Source organism: Oryx dammah, unplaced genomic scaffold (genome assembly GCF_014754425.2).
Source record: "Oryx dammah isolate SB20612 unplaced genomic scaffold, SCBI_Odam_1.1 HiC_scaffold_3, whole genome shotgun sequence".
NCBI classification, from domain to species: Eukaryota; Metazoa; Chordata; class Mammalia; order Artiodactyla; family Bovidae; genus Oryx; species Oryx dammah.
Window position 1 is genome coordinate 76794387 of NW_024070187.1, and position 19781 is coordinate 76814167.

The following is a 19781-nucleotide window of genomic DNA, read 5'->3' on the forward strand; positions in this document are numbered from 1 at the left end:
ATCCTTTTGATTTCTATTATGTTCAGCATCTAGTTTTATGGTGATGTATAAAGGAAATCATTTTTGTGGTGATGTGATGAAAGTCTTAGTTGGAATTACTTGCCAACAGTTTCCCAGCCAAATAATTTAATTATGTGATTATAGTCTTATTGAAGCCTTTGCTATTGATTTTAAGAAAGAAGCATAGCTCTATTTGTTGTCCTTCAAAACAGAAAGCAGGTTTTCCTGTTGTCTTGCAAAGTCTCAGCTAGGATTTTACAGCACAAAATAATGAATGCTTCCACTGCAGCATGTCACAGGGGAGGCTGGGACAATACTGAACTCATGCACACCAGTGATTCTTACTTGCTGGACAGCATGTATGCCTGGATTTCTGACAGCCCTGTGGGCTCACTAGAGACTTCTGTCATTCTGTTCATCTTCTTGTAGGCAATGGTCGAGACAGTTAACAACCTCCTCCAGCCACAAGCCTTGAATGCCTGGAGAGACCTGACTACAAGTGATCAACTGCGTGCAGCCACCATGTTGCTTGACACTGTGGAGGAAAGTGCCTTTGTGCTGGCTGATAACCTTTTGAAGACTGACATTGTCAGGGAGAACACAGACAATATTCGTAAGTGGCTTTTGTTATACAGAAGGGCCAGAGAAGGACAAGAAAAAACTATCATCTTGTTCAGCAGAAGAGGGAAAAGAAAAAAGTGTCATCTATGGTGGACCACATATTATGAGTGGTACTTTATTTCAGGGGCGATAAGTTATTGTTTTTTCTATCCCTGGGTTGGAAAGACCCCTGGAGAAGGAAATGGTAACCCACTCCAGTATTCTTGCCTGGAGAATCCCATGGACAGAGAAGCCTGGTAGGCTACAGTCCACAGGGTCACAAAGAGTCAGATATGACTAAGCGACTTTACACACACACATACTTAGGAGGGTATCACTTGTCGTTAGCTTAGGAGTGTCCTCATAATCATGTATGTATCTTTCCAAGGACATTTCAATACTGATTATATTAGCCTGACCTGAGATCGAGGTCAGTGAGACCTTTTTTTTTCTTCAATTTTTATGTGTGAAACTTATGTATACATATAAGTTTCTATCTATGGAGGGTAGTATTTTAAATTTTACCCTATGGGTCACTTCAGTTATAATAAGAATCTCTCTGAATTATAAACTATAAATAAGGTAGTAATTTAAGTGAAAGTGTTAAAAATAATTTTTTATAATTGTATTGCTAGCTCATCAAAAGTATAAATCTAATAAGTGTGTTTAAGGATGTAGCTGACAGTTTCATTTCAGAAGATTTGATAAAGTTATTTCAAAGTTATTAGATTTAAAGACAAGTCAATATTGATATAATAGTAGAGCTCAAGATTGTAAAAAGATTTCACTTAATTCATAAAATAAAGATAACATTTTGAAAGGAAACTGATAGTCAATGACAAATTATATTTGAGCTTTAATTTTAAATTCTAGGCTTTATAATTGATAGTCTTACTTATCTGATTTTTAATAACTTTTATTTGCTTTATTTTGAAAAAAAAAAGTGAAATACTAAAAAAAAAAAAGAATTTCTAAAAACACTGAACTACTATAAAGTATAGCAGATGAAGATCAGTTCCAGTGTTTTGATTTCAGAAATGTTTTAGTAATTAGATTATCTTAACTTTGGCATGTTTCTCAATGAGTACTGACATCTTTTTACCGTTAATAGAATTGGAAGTTGCAAGATTGAGCACAGAAGGAAACTTAGAGGACCTGAAATTTCCAGAAAACACTGGTCATGGAAGCACTATCCAGCTTTCTGCAAATACTCTAAAACAAAATGGCCGAAATGGTAGGTTAGAATTTATTAAGTTTGATGGAATTGAACTCTTCATTAATTCTTTGAGTCTTAGGTTAGAATTTTAGATCTGCTATCTAAAATCTTTTCTCTCCTCTCTCTCCACTGATCTCTTTCTTCTCCTCTTTCTTAGCTTCTACACTGACAATATTTTAATGATATTTGCTCTACAAAATTCCCAGTTATATTTGGAAATTGTTACCTTTCAGATATAGAAAAATATCAGAAACTTGAATATGAGGAAAATTGATAGACAACAAAATCCAGAAGTTCTGACTTTTTCCTTTGGAAGGAGTAACACCCACCAACTTGACAGATTTTGTTTCTAAAATTTCTATAGAAATTTTATTTATAATTTAAAAATTGTATTGTCCTTATTAAATTAATTTTGATGATGTTTCTATTCTTTTCCTTTGCAACGCATATAGAAAATGTAAATGTAAGCAGATGCTTTTGGACAATGGAACTAGTATATACAGATCAATTTAGTACCAGAGTATAGTAACTGAGTGTAATTAAAATTAAATAAATATTAAAAAAATAATCTCATAGAGAGTATGTCTCAAGCCTCACTAATATTAACATTTTTAAATAAGGAGATGATAGGTTTTAACCTGCTATGTGATAGGAAGATGACTTCAGGTTGTACAACCAACTCAAAGCTGATGTTTCATATTACAAGGTAAATAGTTTTGAAAAAGAAGAGACTTAAATAATATCAAGAAAAACAGATTATGTTTGTTGCCAGCAGAACAAAATTCTTTAGTACTGGAAGTTTTATCAGCCCTAACTTAAAATTGTATTTATTTTGTTATTAAGTGTGAATATTGAGGCAACGCTAAGATTTTCTGTAGAGTGAAATCAGACTCCTGATTCTTCCTAATGATTTCCCTTCTTTGGCTCTTGGCCCACATCAGTTTATCCTATTGACAGAGAGTTCTTCACCCCAACTTACACTTAGGATGAAATAAAATGACTTCATAGACCTATCACCTGCTCCCTAGTCCAGTTCCTTCCTGCCTCAGCTGCTCCAGCTTATGTCTGTTTTTAGCATGCTCTCTGTGATCTAGACAGTCAGGTCTTGATCTTCTTTTTTAAACTGAGATATAATTGGCATATAACATTATGTTAGTTTAAGGTGTACAACATGGTGGCTTGATATTTGCATATATTATGAAATGACACCGCAATAAGTCTAGTTAGCATTCATCACCATAGAGAGTTAATTTTCTTTTTCTTGAGAGAAGTTTTAAAATCTATTGTTTTATCAATTTTCAAAACAGATAATATAGCATCATAACTATAATCACCATCATCATGACTTATTTATTTCATAAGTAGAAGTTTTTACATTTTACCCTCATTTTGCTTATCCTCACCCTTCACTTCTAGCCACCAGTAGTCTGTTTTCTTTATTAGTTAGTTAGCTAGTTTGTTTTTTCTTAAGATTCCACATGTAAATGAGATAGTTGTGTTTCTCTATCTGACTTATTTCTGTTAGCATCATGCCCTCAAAGTCCATGCATTTTATAGCAAATAACAAAATTTTCCTTTTCATGGCTAAAGAGTGTTCCATTTCCCATTTTATATCTCTATATAATTATATACATAACATTATCTTTATTTGTTCATTTATCAGTGGATACTTGATTCCGTGTGTTGGCTATTATAAATAATTCTATAGTGAACATGGGTCTTTTTCAAATCACTGCTTTTATTTGCTTCAGATAAATACCCAGAAGTAGACTTGCTGATCATCTGACAATCCTGCTTTCAATTTTTTGAGGAATCCTCATATTTTTAATTTTTTGTTTTCTATAGTAGATATATCAATTATATTTTCACCAATAATACACAAGTGTTCCCTAGTTTAGTCTCAATACTTTTTCTTGAATGTACCAAGAATATTCCCTCATCCTACATTTGTATTTTCTTTCTTCTGAAGTACAATTTTTACCTTACTTGTTCTAGAAGCTTCTCTATCATTTATTGCTCAGTATAAATCTTAACCCTTTAGGAAAGTTTTTCCTATTGCCTCAAAGGTAGACTAGTCTTCCCTAATCATTCTTTTCCCATTAGCCATTTTCTGCAAGTGCTTCTTCATAGGATTTATTTACTTATCATTATATGAAATTATTATTAATAATAATTATTATTTTTTTAAGTTTTCTGCATATTGTCTGACTGTTTCTCTAGGAGATGATCTCCATGAGAACAAGAAGCTTTTCCAATATGTTCACTGATGTAACCCTAGTGCCTGGCACATGGATGCAGTCACTAAGGGTTTATCAAATAATGTATGGACTTTCAGATATAAAGCCAATGAAGACTGAAATATGTCTACATTAGTCATATAGACATATAGTTTACATAGTGATATAATTTTGAACTCATTTTATTTACTAAATTAATGTGTGCATGTGTCTGTGTGTGTTTTATGCCACATTTAAGCATGAATTCTGGAGTGGAGATTCTGTAACAATTATATATGACAAATTACACTGGTAAAACAAGGTGGGATGACAGTCTGACACCATTCCACAAGGGCAAATTGGTATGAATTATCACCAGTTTTAAACCAATTAAAATAGCAGTTGTTTCTATCAATGATAAAAATACATAGCCATTCCAAAGTGTAGCCCTCCAAAGATTAACATTTTTATGTTAAATCTAGAGGAAAAGAACTAAAATTAAATGCTATGTTGTAACAGTCAAGAAGTATTTAGTACATTATTGTTTGTATTAGAAAGTATAAGAATGCCCCTTTCTGTTAGATGGCTTGGATAATAATCTCTTTACTTGATTAGAAATCTTATAGTATTACTGAGACAGCTAGATAATCAGGCCCAGAAAACATACAGGAGCAAAGAGGCCGACAGCAGCCAGTGTCATCACAAAGAAACAGTGCTGTGATGTGTCACTACTGCCGCAAGGGAAGGTGCTGCTGCTGCTGCTGCACCTCCTATGTCCTTGAGTCACTAGCGCCGCATCTGAAATCTGAGGCTAGTGCATCTGACTGGGCATGTTGAACTGATGTGCCCCAAGCAACCTCTTTGAAAGGCAAGCTGGGAAAGCAAATATATGTCCCTTTTGTGTCTATAAGTATCTAAGAGTAGGGCATTTCCCAAATGTGGGAGTGCAATTTAGATATGGGCAGCCCCCTCCTTCCTCAAAAAATGTATTAATTTTTATCTTTATCCCCACTTCACTCTAAGATTCAGGGATTTCCCTGTCTTGGTTACTACGGTGGTCAGGACAGCACCTGTCTCTTGTGGAACCAAAATGGATTTATACTGGAACTAAGACACAGGGCTTTAAGAAAGGAAATTATGTAAAATTTAAGAGAAACATACTAAAAAGTTAATTTTACAGGGGATTTATACGTAAGAGATTGTCACAAGAGAAAAAAATAAGGTAGAAGGACATAAAAAGAATGTGATCTTGAATATGATAGTTGAGGTTTAAGACAGGTAAGGAATTTTTAAAATTCATTGAAATACAGTTATTTACAATGTTATATTTACAATATACATATCCATTCTTTTCCATTATGGTTTATTGCAGGATATTAAATATGCTGCATTCTATAGTAGGACATTATTGTTTAATCATTCTCTACATAATTTGCATTTGCTAATCTCAAACTCCCAATCCTTCTTTCTCCCATACTCACTCCCCTTCAGTAACTACAGGTAAAGATTTTGAATATTTTAATTTGTTTTAATTGAAATTGAGAAATAATTGGAATATAATAATGCACTTATCTTAAGTGTTTGATCTCCTTGCTTGATCTGATCTGACAGCAAACAGATCAAATAAGTCAATCCTGAAGGAAATCAACCCTGAATACTCATTGGAAGGACTGATGCTGAAGCTGAAGCTCCAATACTTTGGCCACCTGATGCAAAGAGCTGACTCATTGAAAAAGACCCTGATTCTGGGAAAGACTGAAGGCAGAAGGAGAAGAGGGGAGCAGAGGATGAGATGGTTGGATAGCATCACAGATGCAATGGACACAAACATGGGCAGTTTCCAGGAGATGGTGAGGGACAGGGAAGCCTGGCATGCTGCAGTCTGTGGAGTCACAAAGAGTCGGATGTGACTTGGTGACTGAACTACAGGATCTTAAGTATTTAGCTTGATGAATTTGACAGTTATACATTTCTCTGTTACATCACATAAAATAAGATGAGTGATGTTTTTAAAGTGCTGCACTCAATATGGCAGCAAATTTGGAAAATTCAGCAGTAGGCGCAGGACTGGAAAATTTCAGTTTCATTCCAATGCCAAAGAAGGGCAATGCCAAAGAATGTTCAGATTTTTGTACAGTTGTGTTCATTTCACATTCTAGTAGGTTATGCTTCAAGCTAGGCTTCAGTGGTGTGTGAACTGAGAACTTACAGATGTAAAAGCTGAGTTTAGAAAAGACAGAGGACACAGAGATCTTATTGCTAGCATCACTGATCATAAAGAAAGGAAGGGGATTCCAGAAAAGCATCTACTTCTACTTCATTGACTCAACTAAAACCTTTAACTATGTATATAACAACAAACTGTGGAAAATTCTTAAAGAGATAATAATACCAGACCACCTTACCTGTTGCCTGAATAATTCATATGCAGGTAAAGAGGTTCATGACATTGTACAGGAGTCAGGGATCAAGACCATCCCCAAGAAAAAGAAATGTAAAAAAGCAAAATGGCTATGTGAGGAGGGCCTTACATGTAGCTAAGAAAAGAAGAGAAGCGAAAAGCAAAGGAGAAAAGGAAAAATATACCCATTTGAATGCAGAGTTCTAAAGAATAGCAAGGAGAGATAAGAAAGCCTTCCTCAGTGATCAGTACAAAGAAATAGAGGAAAACAGTAGAATGGGAAATACTAGAGATCTCTTCAAGAAAATTAGAGATGCCAAGGAAATATTTCATGCAAAGATGGGCTCGATAAAGGACAGAAATGGTATGGACCTAACAGAAGCAGAAGATATTAAGAAGAAGTGGCAAGAATACACAGAACTATACAAAAAAGATCATCACAAACCAGATAATCATGATGGTGTGACCATTCACCTAGAGCCAGTCATCTTGGAATATGAAGTTAATCAGGCCTTAGGAAGCATCAGTATGAAACAAGCTAGTGGAGGTGATGGAATTCCAGTTGAGCTATATAAATTCCTAAAAAATGATGCTGTGAAAGTGCTGCACTCAATATGCCAGCAAATTTGGAAAACTCAGCAGTGGCCACAGGACTGGAAAAGGCCACTTTTCATTCCAATCCGAAAGAAAGGTAATGCCAAAGAATGCTCAAACTATCTCTTAATTGCACTCATCTCACACACTGGTAAAGTAATGCTCAAAATTCTCCAAGCCAGGCTTCAACAATAGTGAACTGTGAACTCCCTGATGTTCAAGCTGGTTTTAGAAAAGGCAGAGGAACCAGAGATCAAATTGTCAACATCCACTGGATCATTGAAAAAGCAAGAGAGTTCCAGAAAAACATCTATTTCTGCATTCTTGACTATGCCAAAGCGTTTGACTGTGTGGATCACAAACAACTTGAAAATTCTGAAAGATATGGGAATACCAGACCACCTGACCTGCCTCTTAATCTGTATGCAGGTCAGAAAGCAATAGTTAGAACTGGACATGGAACAACAGACTGGTTCTAAATCGGGAAAGGAATATATCAAGGCTATATATTGTCACCCTGCTTATTTAACTTATATGGAAAATACATCATGAAAAATTCTGGGCTGAATGAAACCCAAGCTGAAATGAAGATTTCCAGGAGAAATATCAATAACCTCAGATATGCAAATGACACCACCATTATGGCAGAAAGTGAAGAACTAAAGATCCTCCTGATGAAAGTGAAAGAGGAGAGTGAAAAAGTTGGCTTAAAGCTCAACATCAGAAAAGTAAGATCATGACTTTCAGTCCCATCACTTCATGGCAAATAGATGGGGAAACAGTGGCAGACTTTATTTTTGGGGTTCCAAAATCACTGCAGATAGTGACTGCAGCTATGAAATTAAAAGACGCTTACTCCTTGGAAGAAAAGTTATGACCAACCTAGACAGCATATTAAAAAGCAAAGACATTACTTTGCCAACAAAGGTCCATCTAGTCAAGGCTATGGTCTTTCCAGTAGTCATGTATGGATGTGAGAGTTGGACTATAAAGAAATCTGAGGGCACAGAATTGATACTTTTGAACTGTGGTGTTGAAGACTCTTGAGAGTTCCTTGGACTGCAAGGAGATTCAGCCAGTCCATCCTAAAGGAAATCAGTCCTGAATGTTCATTGAAAGGACTGATGTTGAAGCTGAAACTCCAATAATTTGGCCACCTGATGCAAAGAGCTGACTCATTTGAAAAGATCCTGATGCTGGGAAAGATTGAAGGCTGGAGGAGAAGGGGATGGCAGAGAATCAGAATCAGATGGTTGGATGGCATCACTGACTCAATGGACATGAGTTTGGGTAAACTCCAGGAATTTGTGATGGACAGGGAGGCCGGGCATGCTGCAGTCAATGGGGTCGCAAAGAGCTGGACCTGACTGAATGACTGAACTTAACTGAACTGAAAGTAGCAACAGTTAGAACTGGACATGGAACAACAGATTAGTTCAGAATTGGGAAAGGAGTACAAGTCTGTATATTGTTGCTCTGCTTATTTAACTTCTGTGTAGAATATATCATGTGAAATATTGGACTAGATGAATCATAAACTGGAATTAAGATTGCCAGGAGAAATATCAACAAGCTCAGATATGCAGATAATACCACTCTAATGGCAGAAACTGAGGAGGACCTAAGAATCTTTTGATGAGGGTGAAAGAGGAGAATGAAAAAACTGGTTTGAAACTCAACATTAAAAAACTAAGATCATGGCATGTAGTCCCATCACTTCATGGCAAATAGAAGGAGAAACTATAAGCAGTGACAGACTTTAATTTCTTTTGCCCAAAAATCACTGCAGATAGTGACTGCAGCCATGAAATTAAAAGGTGCTTACTCCTTGGAAGGCAAGCGATGACAAAGCTAGACATCAGAGACATCACTTTGCAGATGAAAGTCCATATAGTCAAAGCTATGTTTTTTCCAGTAATCATGTACAGATGTGAAAGTTGGACTATAAAAAAGGCTAAATGCCAAAGAATTGATATTTTTGAATCATGGTGCTGGAGAAGTCCTTTGGACTGCAAGAAGATCAAACTAGTCAATCCTAAAGGAAATCAACCCTGAATATACATTTAAAGGACTGATGCTGAAGCTGAAGCTGAAGCTCTAATACTTTGGCCAACTTACACGAAGAGCTGACTCACTAGAAAAGACTCTGATTCTGGAAAAGACTGAATTCAAAAGAAGGGGTGCCAAAGGAAGAGGCTGTTAGAGAACATCACCAAGTCAATGGACATGGATTTGAGCAGACTTCAGGAGATAGTGAAGGACATGGAACCTGGCATGCTGTAGTCCATGGGATCGCAAAAAGTTGGACATGATTTATCAACTGAACAACAACCCAGAAAATGTCCTGATGTCTCTTTCTGGTTTTCTCACCCCATCTCCCAAACTGATGAACTGCTTTATTCTCATTAATATTTCTCATTACAAATTTTGTCTGTTCTTAGACTTCATGTAACTGGAATAATAAAGTGTGTATTCTTTCCATCTGTATTCTTTAATTCTTTATAATATTTTGTGGATTCAGTCATGATGCTCCATCTATCATTAGTTTGTTCTTTATTGATGTATAGTAATTCTGTTATTTTAATAAGCCATAATTTATTTATTCTCCAATTGATATACTTTGAGTTGTTTGTGAATAAGGTAGTTATAAACATGCTTATACAACCTTTTCTTTCTTTGTGTATATATGTTTCCATGTATCTAGCAAGGGTAGATATACGTTTTACTTTATAAGAAATTGCCAAATATTTTTCTAAATAGTTGAACTCCCACCAATAGTATGCAGAGGTTCATTTGTTCCACACTTTTACCAACATTAGTGTGGCTAGTCTTTTGTAGTGTGAGTTGTGGAGATTCTAGTGGGTATGAAATGCTATCTCAATATTATTTTGATTTTTACTTCCCTAATTATGAATAATGTTGACAGTTTTTCTTGTATCTATTAGCTTTTTATATATCTATAATAAAGTATAATAATACTTTATAATAATTTTATGTGTTTTTCCATTTTAGTATGAAATTATTTGTTGAGTAGAAGAAATGCTTTATGTATTTATGAGTCATATGCATTTGTATTTCCTAGTTTGTGGCTATCTTCTTAATTTTCTTAATATTGTATTTTGGTAGATGCAGATTTTCAATTTTGATAAAATTTAGTTTGCCATCTTTTTCTTTTATAATTAGTGGCTTTTAGGTCCTATCCAAAGAATCTTTGCTTTCCCCAAGATCACATAGACATCTGATATTTTGTTCCAGACTCTCTTTGATTTGAATGAGATAGGGATTGAAGTTTTTTATTTGTTTGTTTGTTTGTTTAGTACTGATAAGTAGTTATTTTCACATCATTAGACTCTCCTTTCCTCATGAATGACTGGCACTTTGTTTGAAATGAATGTTTGAATTTTGTTGTGAATATATATAATATATAAATTTGATTATAATCTAATTAGAAACACCTAGTCTAAAAAGGATGTACAAGCTAATTAGTTTCTTCCCAATTTATATGTACTTATTTTAGGAGAGATCAGAGTGGCCTTTGTCCTTTATAACAACTTGGGTCCTTATTTGTCCACGGAGAATGCCAGCATGAAGTTAGGAACAGAGGCCATGTCCACCAATCATTCTGTTATCGTCAATTCTCCAGTTATCACAGCGGCCATAAACAAAGAGTTCAGTAATAAGGTTTATTTGGCTGATCCTGTGGTGTTCACTGTTAAACACATCAAGGTAAGAAAATGTTTATCCACATTATATTTGTTATAATTAAGAAGTATATTAATTTCCTTTCATTGTCCATATTCTTTGACATATAGAAATTCATTTTCTATGAAATAGTGACTTTTTCCCCCAAAGTGAGGCAGGAGAGTAATTCTTGTATATGTATATCAATTCAGTTCAGTTCAGTCGCTCAGTTGTGTCTGACTCTTTGCAACCTTATGGACTTGCAACATGCCAGGCTTCTCTGTCCATCACCAACACCTGGAGCTTGCTCAAACTCATGTCCATCAAATCAGTGATTTCATCCAATCATCTCATCCACTGTTGCCCCCTTCTTTTCCTGCCCTCAATCATTCCCAGCATTAGGGTATTTTCCATTGAGTCAGTTCTTCGAATCAGATGGCCAAAGTATTGGAACTTCAGCTTCAGTGTCAGTCCTTCCAATGAATATTCAGGACTGATTTCCTTTAGCATTGACTGGTTTGATCTCTCTGCAGCCCAAGGGACTCTCAAGAATCTCTCCAACACCACAGTTCAAAAGTAGCAATTAGGTAAAAGTATTCATAGATGGATTTATAAATACTTCTCTGTAATTAAAAAGAACTACCAATATGTTCAGTGGAACTCGGCATAACTACACATCTGACATTACAAGTAATTATGCCCTTTGTGTGTAGATATAATTTTATGCATATACAAAGACTGTAGCGTAAATTGAACAAAAAATTTTAAAACCTGTTCTCTCAGAGAGGCTTTCCTGGTGGCTCAGATGGTAAAAAATCTGCCTGCAATGCAGGATTCCCAGGTTTGATCCTGGGGTTGAGAAGATCCCCTGTAGAACGGAATGGCAGCCCATAGTTCTTAGAATGTTAAGTATCTTTGCCTGAAGAATTTCATGGACAGAGAAGTCTGGTGGGCTACAGTCCATGGTGTAGCAAAGAATCGAACAAGACTGAGCAATTTTTACTTTCACTTTTCTTTCACTTTCACTTTTATCATCTCAGAAGTTTATTGTATACAGCAATTCTTTGCTTTGTAGGATATATTAATTGATGTGCTTCTGAGATAATACTGGTATCCATTTAATATTATTTTTAAATGAATTCACCTGTAATCAAGGGGTGTAAATAACATATTCATATATTCAACTTTATTTAGAATTGATAAGCCCCAGTTAATATGAAAACATCGGTAGACATCTCCAGAAATACTGGAACATAGTATGAAGTTTTGTTAGATGTAAATAAAATGCCTACTTAGTTTGCATGATCATAAAGTAGTTATTGGCTTTACTGATTTTTCTTTTTTTTCTGTAGCAGTCTGAGGAAAACTTCAATCCTAACTGTTCATTTTGGAGCTATTCCAAGCGCACAATGACAGGTTACTGGTCAACCCAAGGCTGTCGGCTCCTGACAACAAATAAGACACATACTACATGCTCTTGTAACCACCTAACCAATTTTGCAGTATTGATGGCACATGTGGAAGTTAAGGTAAGATACATAGCATACGATAAAATTCCTTAGCATACAGTTAAGACACTAACTATAAAAAGTCTTACCTCTGCACTATCTTGGAGAGTATTCTAGCTTTTGTAGTAATTCTATTCAAGAACTCTCTGATGTTCAACCCATACCATAGTGGATGATTCAAAGAACTCTTTTTTTTTCTCTATTATCAATATAGTCCATAATCTTGAAATCTGATATGAAATAAAATTTTGCTGATAAAACTTCCTCTGTTATTCCCTGCTTTTATTTTGTATGAATAAATGTCAGACCATATCCTCATGATCTGGACAAGATAGGACCTCAGCACTACAGGTCAGGGCAATGGGGTTAGGAAGCTAGAATCTGTTAGGCTGAAAACTAAGGATGCATACATGAGATCAAATACTCTCAAAATGAGTATTGGGAAAATAGCCATTAAACACATTGTAATAATGGTTCTTCCCATTCAGAAGACACAATTCTAAGGAAATATTCAGGTAATAGATTGTTTCCAAAATCATAAACATGGCTAACTTGGATGCATCAGTCTCTCTCTAGGTGACTGGTTATCATGGAAGGCAGGATGAGTATTTAGATTTCAGATATATTTAGGATATAAAAATACAAAGGGATTACTGACTTGGCTATAGAGATTGACAGATAGGTTGTAACAAGAAGTTATGATTGTGAATTCTCTTCTCATCTTCCTGATGTCAATAAAAATAGAGGAAGTATCATTCATTCTCCAATACATCTTAAAACATAAAAACCATGGCAAAGATTTTATCTACCTGATATCATTGATCCGATAATTTTATCCAGAATTTTCTTTGGCTCTTTTGAAGTTAAAAATGATAAAGGTATCTTAGAGGAAAACCAAATCCAAGCCCACTTAGCACCTAATAAATTACCTTAGCTGTGTCAACACAATCAAATTTGGTCTTTTAAGGACTACAAACAGTATTTTGTCAGAACTTCACAAATTGATAAGCTAAGCAAGATTGGCTACACTAACAAATATTAGATTTAAGCCTGGAATGTGTTCGTATGACTCTAGGATTCTCTCTTTTCAGCTTAGGGTATAAATTCAAACACAGGAAAATGGATCATATTTCAAGGAACAAGAAAATACAATTTTTTGCTCAGTCCATTGCAACAATCTCTACTCAGTCCATTACACAAGAATCTTGACTGTGACCATTCTTGTGGGTCAAAAAGAGATAAATGGAAATCAGTATATTCCTTCAGCAGTCAGTAACAAAGTATGCCCTTGATTTCTTCTATCACAATCTCTTGCAGCTATGAGAGTCATTCCCATCTTGATCATGCAACATGAATTTGACACTTGAAAAACGAGAAACAAACAGAATGATCATCCCTGAAAGTCTGAAAGAAAACACAGCAACCAAACTTACATTAGACTAATGTCTAGAAATGAAGGCTAGTTTATTCATGCACAGTGAGATATGCAGTAGCCAGTTAGAATAGATATTTACATTGTCTAGTTAGCAGTTTCTAATTCCACAGGAAAATCTATAAAGAAAACAAAATTACATTGGAGAATTTTGCTTGATGAGCTTGGAAAGAGCAAGAAGAATTAGCTGAGTCTAGATGCTGTTGCTATTAATCTGTGGTGCCCTGATGTATCTTCACTCCAGGGCTCTACCGATGTACTGAGTTGCTCTTTTCTATCATCTGTGTTATCCCTGCAATTCATTCAGTACTTCCTTCTTTCTTTTAAAGAATATTTTTCAAGCACCTAAGTAAAGATATTGATGTGTTACACAATAGGTTCTCAATAAATGTAACTCATTCCTTCTGATCTGCCAGAGATACCACAAAATTCTAGCATTCCAGTGGAACTTAGGTCATTCATGATGCTTACGTTTTTGAGGGGAAGGAAAGGGCAGAGAAATGAAGCTTCAGTCATAATTGTGATAAGCCTTATAATTGATACCTACACTGTGATTTAGGACACAGAAGGGGTTCATCTAAGGCAGGACTGCTCAGAGAGGGCTTATCAAAAAAGTGACCTGCACTGAAGGATAAGTGGGATGAATTTAGTAAGGTAACTTGTGTAAAACTTGCATCAACCACATTCTTGGAACACTTTGCCTTGGGTACGCTATTCTCTCTTATCTCTTTCCTACCTCAGCAACTGGTCCTTTTGAGCTTCCTTTGCTGGTGCCTCCCCATCTCCACAGCCTCTTGTTGTTGCCCTGGCCAGGAGTGTAATCCTAGATGTACTCCAGGCACTATCCATTTCTCTGTAGTTGATCTCATATGGTGGTATGCTGTAACCATCATCTCATGATCCCCAGATTCTATCTCCATTTCTTAACTCCAGACTCCTAGATTCAATAGTTAACTTGATATATCCATCTAGACTTCTAATCAGTGTCACAATTCCAGAACAACACTTTTGGTGTTTTCCTATCAGTCTTTTCTTTCTTAGTAAATGGTTACTCTGTCTTTCCAAAAGCTCTGGAATAACCCATCCCCACAAAATATTGTGGAAAGTAAGAGAAAGGAGGTCACTGGCCTCAGCTAGTTTACAGTTTATCAAGGGAGAGAAGCATTAAGACTGATTTTTGAAGGAAAGTGATGCACTAAAGTGACAATAGGTCTTCCTAGATGGTGCTAATGGTAAAGAACCCACCTGCTAGTGCAGGAGACATAAGAACCATGAGTTCGATCCCTGGGTTGGGAAGATCACCTGGAAGAAGCCATGGTAACCCACTCCAGCATTCTTGCTTGGAGAATCCCACAGTCTGAGGAGTCCATAGGGTCGCAATAGTCAGACACAACTGAAGTGACTTAGCGCTCACACACATGAAGGGACAATATTACTGAAAACCTGCCTCTGTGCACCAGTTCAGTTCAGTTGCTCAGTCGTGTCTGACTCTTTGCGACCCCATGAATCGCAGCACTCCAGGCCTCCCTGTCCATCATCAACTCCCGGAGTTCACTCAGATTTGCATCCATCGAGTCAGTGATGACATCCAGCCATCTCATCTTCTGTCGTCCCCTTCTCCTCCTGCCCCCAATCCCTCCCAGCATCAGAGTCTTTTCCAATGAGTCAACTCTTCGCATGAGGTGGCCAAAGTACTGGAGCTTCAGCTTTAGCATCATTCTTCCAAAGAAATCCCAGGGCTGATCTCCTTCAGAATGGACTGGTTGGATATCCCTGCACTCCAAGGGACTCTCAAGAGTCTTCTCCAACACCACAGTTCAAAAGCATCAATTCTTTGGCACTCAGCCTTCTTCACAGTCCAACTCTCACATCCATACATGACCACAGGAAAAACCATAGCCTTGACTATATGGACTTTAGTCGGCAGAGTAATGTCTCTGCTTTTGAATATGCTCTCTAGGTTGGTCATAACTTTTCTTCCAAGGAGTAAGCGTCTTTTAATTTCATGGCTGCAGTCACCATCTGCAGTGATTTTGGAGCCCAGAAAGATAAAGTCTGACACTGTTTCCACTGTTTCCCCATCTATTTCCCATGAAGTGATGGGACCGGATGCCATGATCTTCGTTTTCTGAATGTTGAGCTTTAAGCCAACTTTTTCACTCTCCTCTTTACTTTCATCAAGAGGCTTTTTAGTTCCTCTTCACTTTCTGCTATAAGGGTGGTATCATCTGCATTATTGATATTTCTCCCAGCAATCTTGATTCCAGCTTGTGTTTCTTCCAGTCCAGCATTTCTCATGATGTACTCTGCATATAAGTTAAATAAGCAGGGTGACAATATACAGCCTTGACGTACTCCTTTTCCTATAAATTGAATCTCAGATGCATAATTTTGGGTGATTTAGGAAAGAACATTGCTTTAGCAAGTAAAGGGGGCTACTGCAGGTTAATGCTCTCAAAATTGTGCATCCCCACCTGAGGAGCTGTTGTGAGGAGTCTTAGAGTTTGTAGGCAGGGTTGCTGATAAGGATCAGGGTGCATGCGGGGCCTGCATTCCTTCAATCCAGAGGTCATCTGGCATCAGGTGGTCTTTGGATGAGCTTCTGTGGTTTTTGAGGTTCTTCTGTGACCTTCTGTGGTTTTTGAGGTTCTTCTGTGACCTTCTGTCTGCAATGAAGGAGGCTTCATTAAGTTAACAACTTCCATTTGGTGGGGGTTTTGGTTCTGTACAGAACTCAAAGACATTGCTATGTATATGCCTTAAGGAGGAACCAGAACCCTTTCCCAAGGCTCCACTATTATTTCTTGACTGCTCCTTCCTTGTCTCTTCATCTCCTCTCTTTTCTTATTAGCAACTGTTTGAATCTGTCCTTTGGAACTCAGGGAAGATCATGGAGGCTGAGTGAAGACTGTTTTGTACGAGAAACAGGGAACATGGAAAGACTTTTTTGCCTGGGAGCCCTACAGGGTCCTGCTCAGTCCTACACAGCTGATTAACTACTTTTGAGTTTTCTCTGCTTCTCTTGTCTATGGAAACATTTGATTTTCTTCTCGTTTAGATTTTCTTCTCTTTCCATTATGAAAGTTTATATAATACAGTTTTATCCCAAACTCTGGTAGTATGTATGGCATTTTTAAAAACTTTTCATTATTGGAATCATGTGCGGATTTGTCTGCTGTTCAGTAAAATGTTGAATACACTAAATTCAAATGTCTGTCTCTTCTCCTACTAGTAATTCTCTTTGTGAACAATCTGTTTGGGAAGAGTATTTTAGTTTGCAGGGTCATAAGTTTCAAACTAATTGACTAACATTTCTACTGTGGTTTTTGAGAACACAGTGACAAATGCTTTAGAAATCACTGATAGCTTTTTCCTCTACTCAAATGATAATTTGGGGGGAGAGAATTTAAAAAGTCCCCATGATCATTCCTGTCAGTTCAGCTTGATGTTGATTTTTATTATGTTTAAAAGACTTCATTTTCCTTAGTCTGATGCTTGCATCTCTCTTCTGCCCTCTCTTTTCTTTTTAGTTTAGTATATCCTATTGCTTCTACTTCAACATTACCCCAGTCCAAGGATAGGTATTCTTTTTCTGTTTAAATACATTGTATTTCTTTTTAAATTTAATATTGATTTAAAACAATTTGAACAATTTCAAACAATTTTGAAATTTTTAACTTCATACCATGGATTCTGTGTGTCAGATATTTTATACTAGACTTTCTAGGTTAGAAGGAAATATACTGCAGGATTCTGCAGTAGAACATGAAGGAAAGTACTTGCTTTTTAAAAAGAGTAATTTTATTTTTAAAGTCCAAAAGAAAAGTTAAGTGTTTAAGAGATGATTTTATTAGTGAAAAATAGAATGTTTAATGTTTGTTGATAAAGGTTGTACACTTTCATTCCCAGTTTTTTTTATTCTCATTTTATTTATTGTCATCTGTACTGTAATGGGTTTGAGGTGAAGGTAGAGATTAAAACTCATAACTGTTCTTGGGCTCCAAAATCAATGTGGATGGTGACTGCAGCCATGAAATTAAAGATGCTTCCTCCTTGGAAAAAGAGCTATGACAAACCTAGACAATGTATTAAAAATCAGAAACATCACTTTGCGGACAAAGGTCCATCTAGTCAAAGCTGTGATCTTTCCAGTAATCATGTATGTATGTGAAAGTTAGACCATAAAGAAGACTGAGCATCAAAGAATTGATGTTTTTGAACTCTGGTGTTGGAGAAGGCTCTTGAGAGTCCCTTGGACACCAAGATCAAACCAGTCATTCCTAAAGGAAATCAGTCCTGAATATTCACTAGGAGGACTGATGCTGAAGCTGACGCTCCAGTACTTTGGCCATCTGACGTAAAGAGTTGACTCATTGGAAAAGACCATGATGTTGGGAAAGATTGAGGACAAGAGGAGAAGGGGGTGGCAGAGGCTGAGATGGTTGGATGGCATCACTGACTCAATGGACATGAGTCTGAGTATACTCAGGGAGATAGTGAAGGACCAAGAAGCCTGGCATGCTGCAGTTCATGGTATCACAAAGAGTCAGACATGACTTAGAGACTGAATAACAAAAGTATATAATACTTTAATTGATGTATTTATTAAGAGGAAAAAAATAAAAGTAGGTAACTCACAAATTGAATACCCTCCAAATATGTAAAATTCTATGAAAACAAAATGGTTTCAAAAATGTAAAATTTTATTGAATAATCTTAAATACTAACTCTATCAAAATTTTTGACAACCTCTTAGAACCAAGAACTATTATTGGATTTTCTTATTAAACAATTTCATAGTAATATGTTTCCTTCATAGATTTATTAAAATATGAAATTATTTATTTGCTAGTATGCTGTTTTATTGTCTGCCTCCTCTGCTAGACCCTAAGCTCAGTATTTTGAACAGAAACCTGAAAGAAATGAGAATCAGTCTTACAGATCATCTAGGGAAAGACTCTTCTAGGCAGAATGGACAAGAACAAAATCCTGAACTGGGGGTAATTCTGATGTGAACTATAAGAACAGTGTAGTTGGAGTGGAAAAAAATTTTTTTTCATTACTTATTTTTTATACTCTTTATAGAACTTTAATAGAAAAAGATGAAACAGTGGTAAATACTCACATACTCCTTATTTGGAATTACATTTAAATTTTTGACATATTTGACATACTTTTCTCTGTATGTATATAACATATATATTATATTATTTGACTCCTTGAAAGTAAATTGCTGATTTTATAATATTTAATTCCTAAATCTTGCAGCAAATGTGTTTCAGGAAAAGTCTCTACCATTAAAACACACAAGAAATTTAACTTTGACTCAGTATTATCATCTACTGTATAATTTATACACAGGTGTTCTAATTATCCTGATAAATTGCTTTATAGCCATTGTGTTTCCACTTAGGACCTACTCAAACATCACACATTATCTTTAGTTGTGACATTTTTTTGCTCTTCTTTAGATGTAACTCTACCTATTTTTGTCTTTCATGAAAATGATATATTGCAGAGTTCAGGTTATTTGTCCTATAGAATGTTTCACAATCTCAATCTTTCTGATTGTTTCCTCATAATTAAATCCAGGTTAAATTTTCTGGGCAAAATAATACCTTGTAGGAGATGCTATATCCTTCCCATTGTGTAGCTCACACAGTGAAGAATCTGCCTGCAATGCTGGAGGCCTAAGTTCAGTCTCTGGGTGGAGAAGATCCCTTGGAGAAGGGCATGGCAACTCACTCCCGGATTCTTGCCTGGAGAATTCCATGGACAGAGGAGCCTGGTGGGCTACAGTCTATGGGACTGCAGAGTCAGGCGCAACTGAGCGGCTAACACTTTCACTCCCACTGCAAAAGGAAGCCACTTATAGGAGTCACTAAGTTTGACCACCTTAAAGTTACATTGTATGGGAACATTTAAGTTTTTAATTAAGAGAAACGTGGAAGAAAAGTTAATTTTATCAATCTCAGTTTATTTCATTGTAATCAGTTTATCCCACCCTTCATTTGTTCCTCAAATATATAAGTACTGTTTTAGGGATGGACAAAATTTCTGATCTAATTAGTAATATAGATAAATAATCAGCAAAATTAGTGTCTTATGAGAAATGTCTTATTGTTGTGTTAGA

The 19781-nt window shown here is 36.1% G+C and overlaps 1 protein-coding gene across 1 annotated transcript in view; it reads left to right on the top strand.

Moving 5' to 3' along the window:
• ADGRL3 (adhesion G protein-coupled receptor L3) overlaps window positions 1–19781 on the top strand; it is a 734126-nt gene that overhangs the window by 581067 nt on the left and 133278 nt on the right. Inside the window, exons 12-15 of the mRNA XM_040238287.1 lie at window positions 430–613; window positions 1712–1834; window positions 10545–10753; window positions 12061–12237. Coding sequence (XP_040094221.1) covers window positions 430–613; window positions 1712–1834; window positions 10545–10753; window positions 12061–12237 — 693 coding nt within the window. The remainder of the gene's footprint in view (window positions 1–429; window positions 614–1711; window positions 1835–10544; window positions 10754–12060; window positions 12238–19781) is intronic.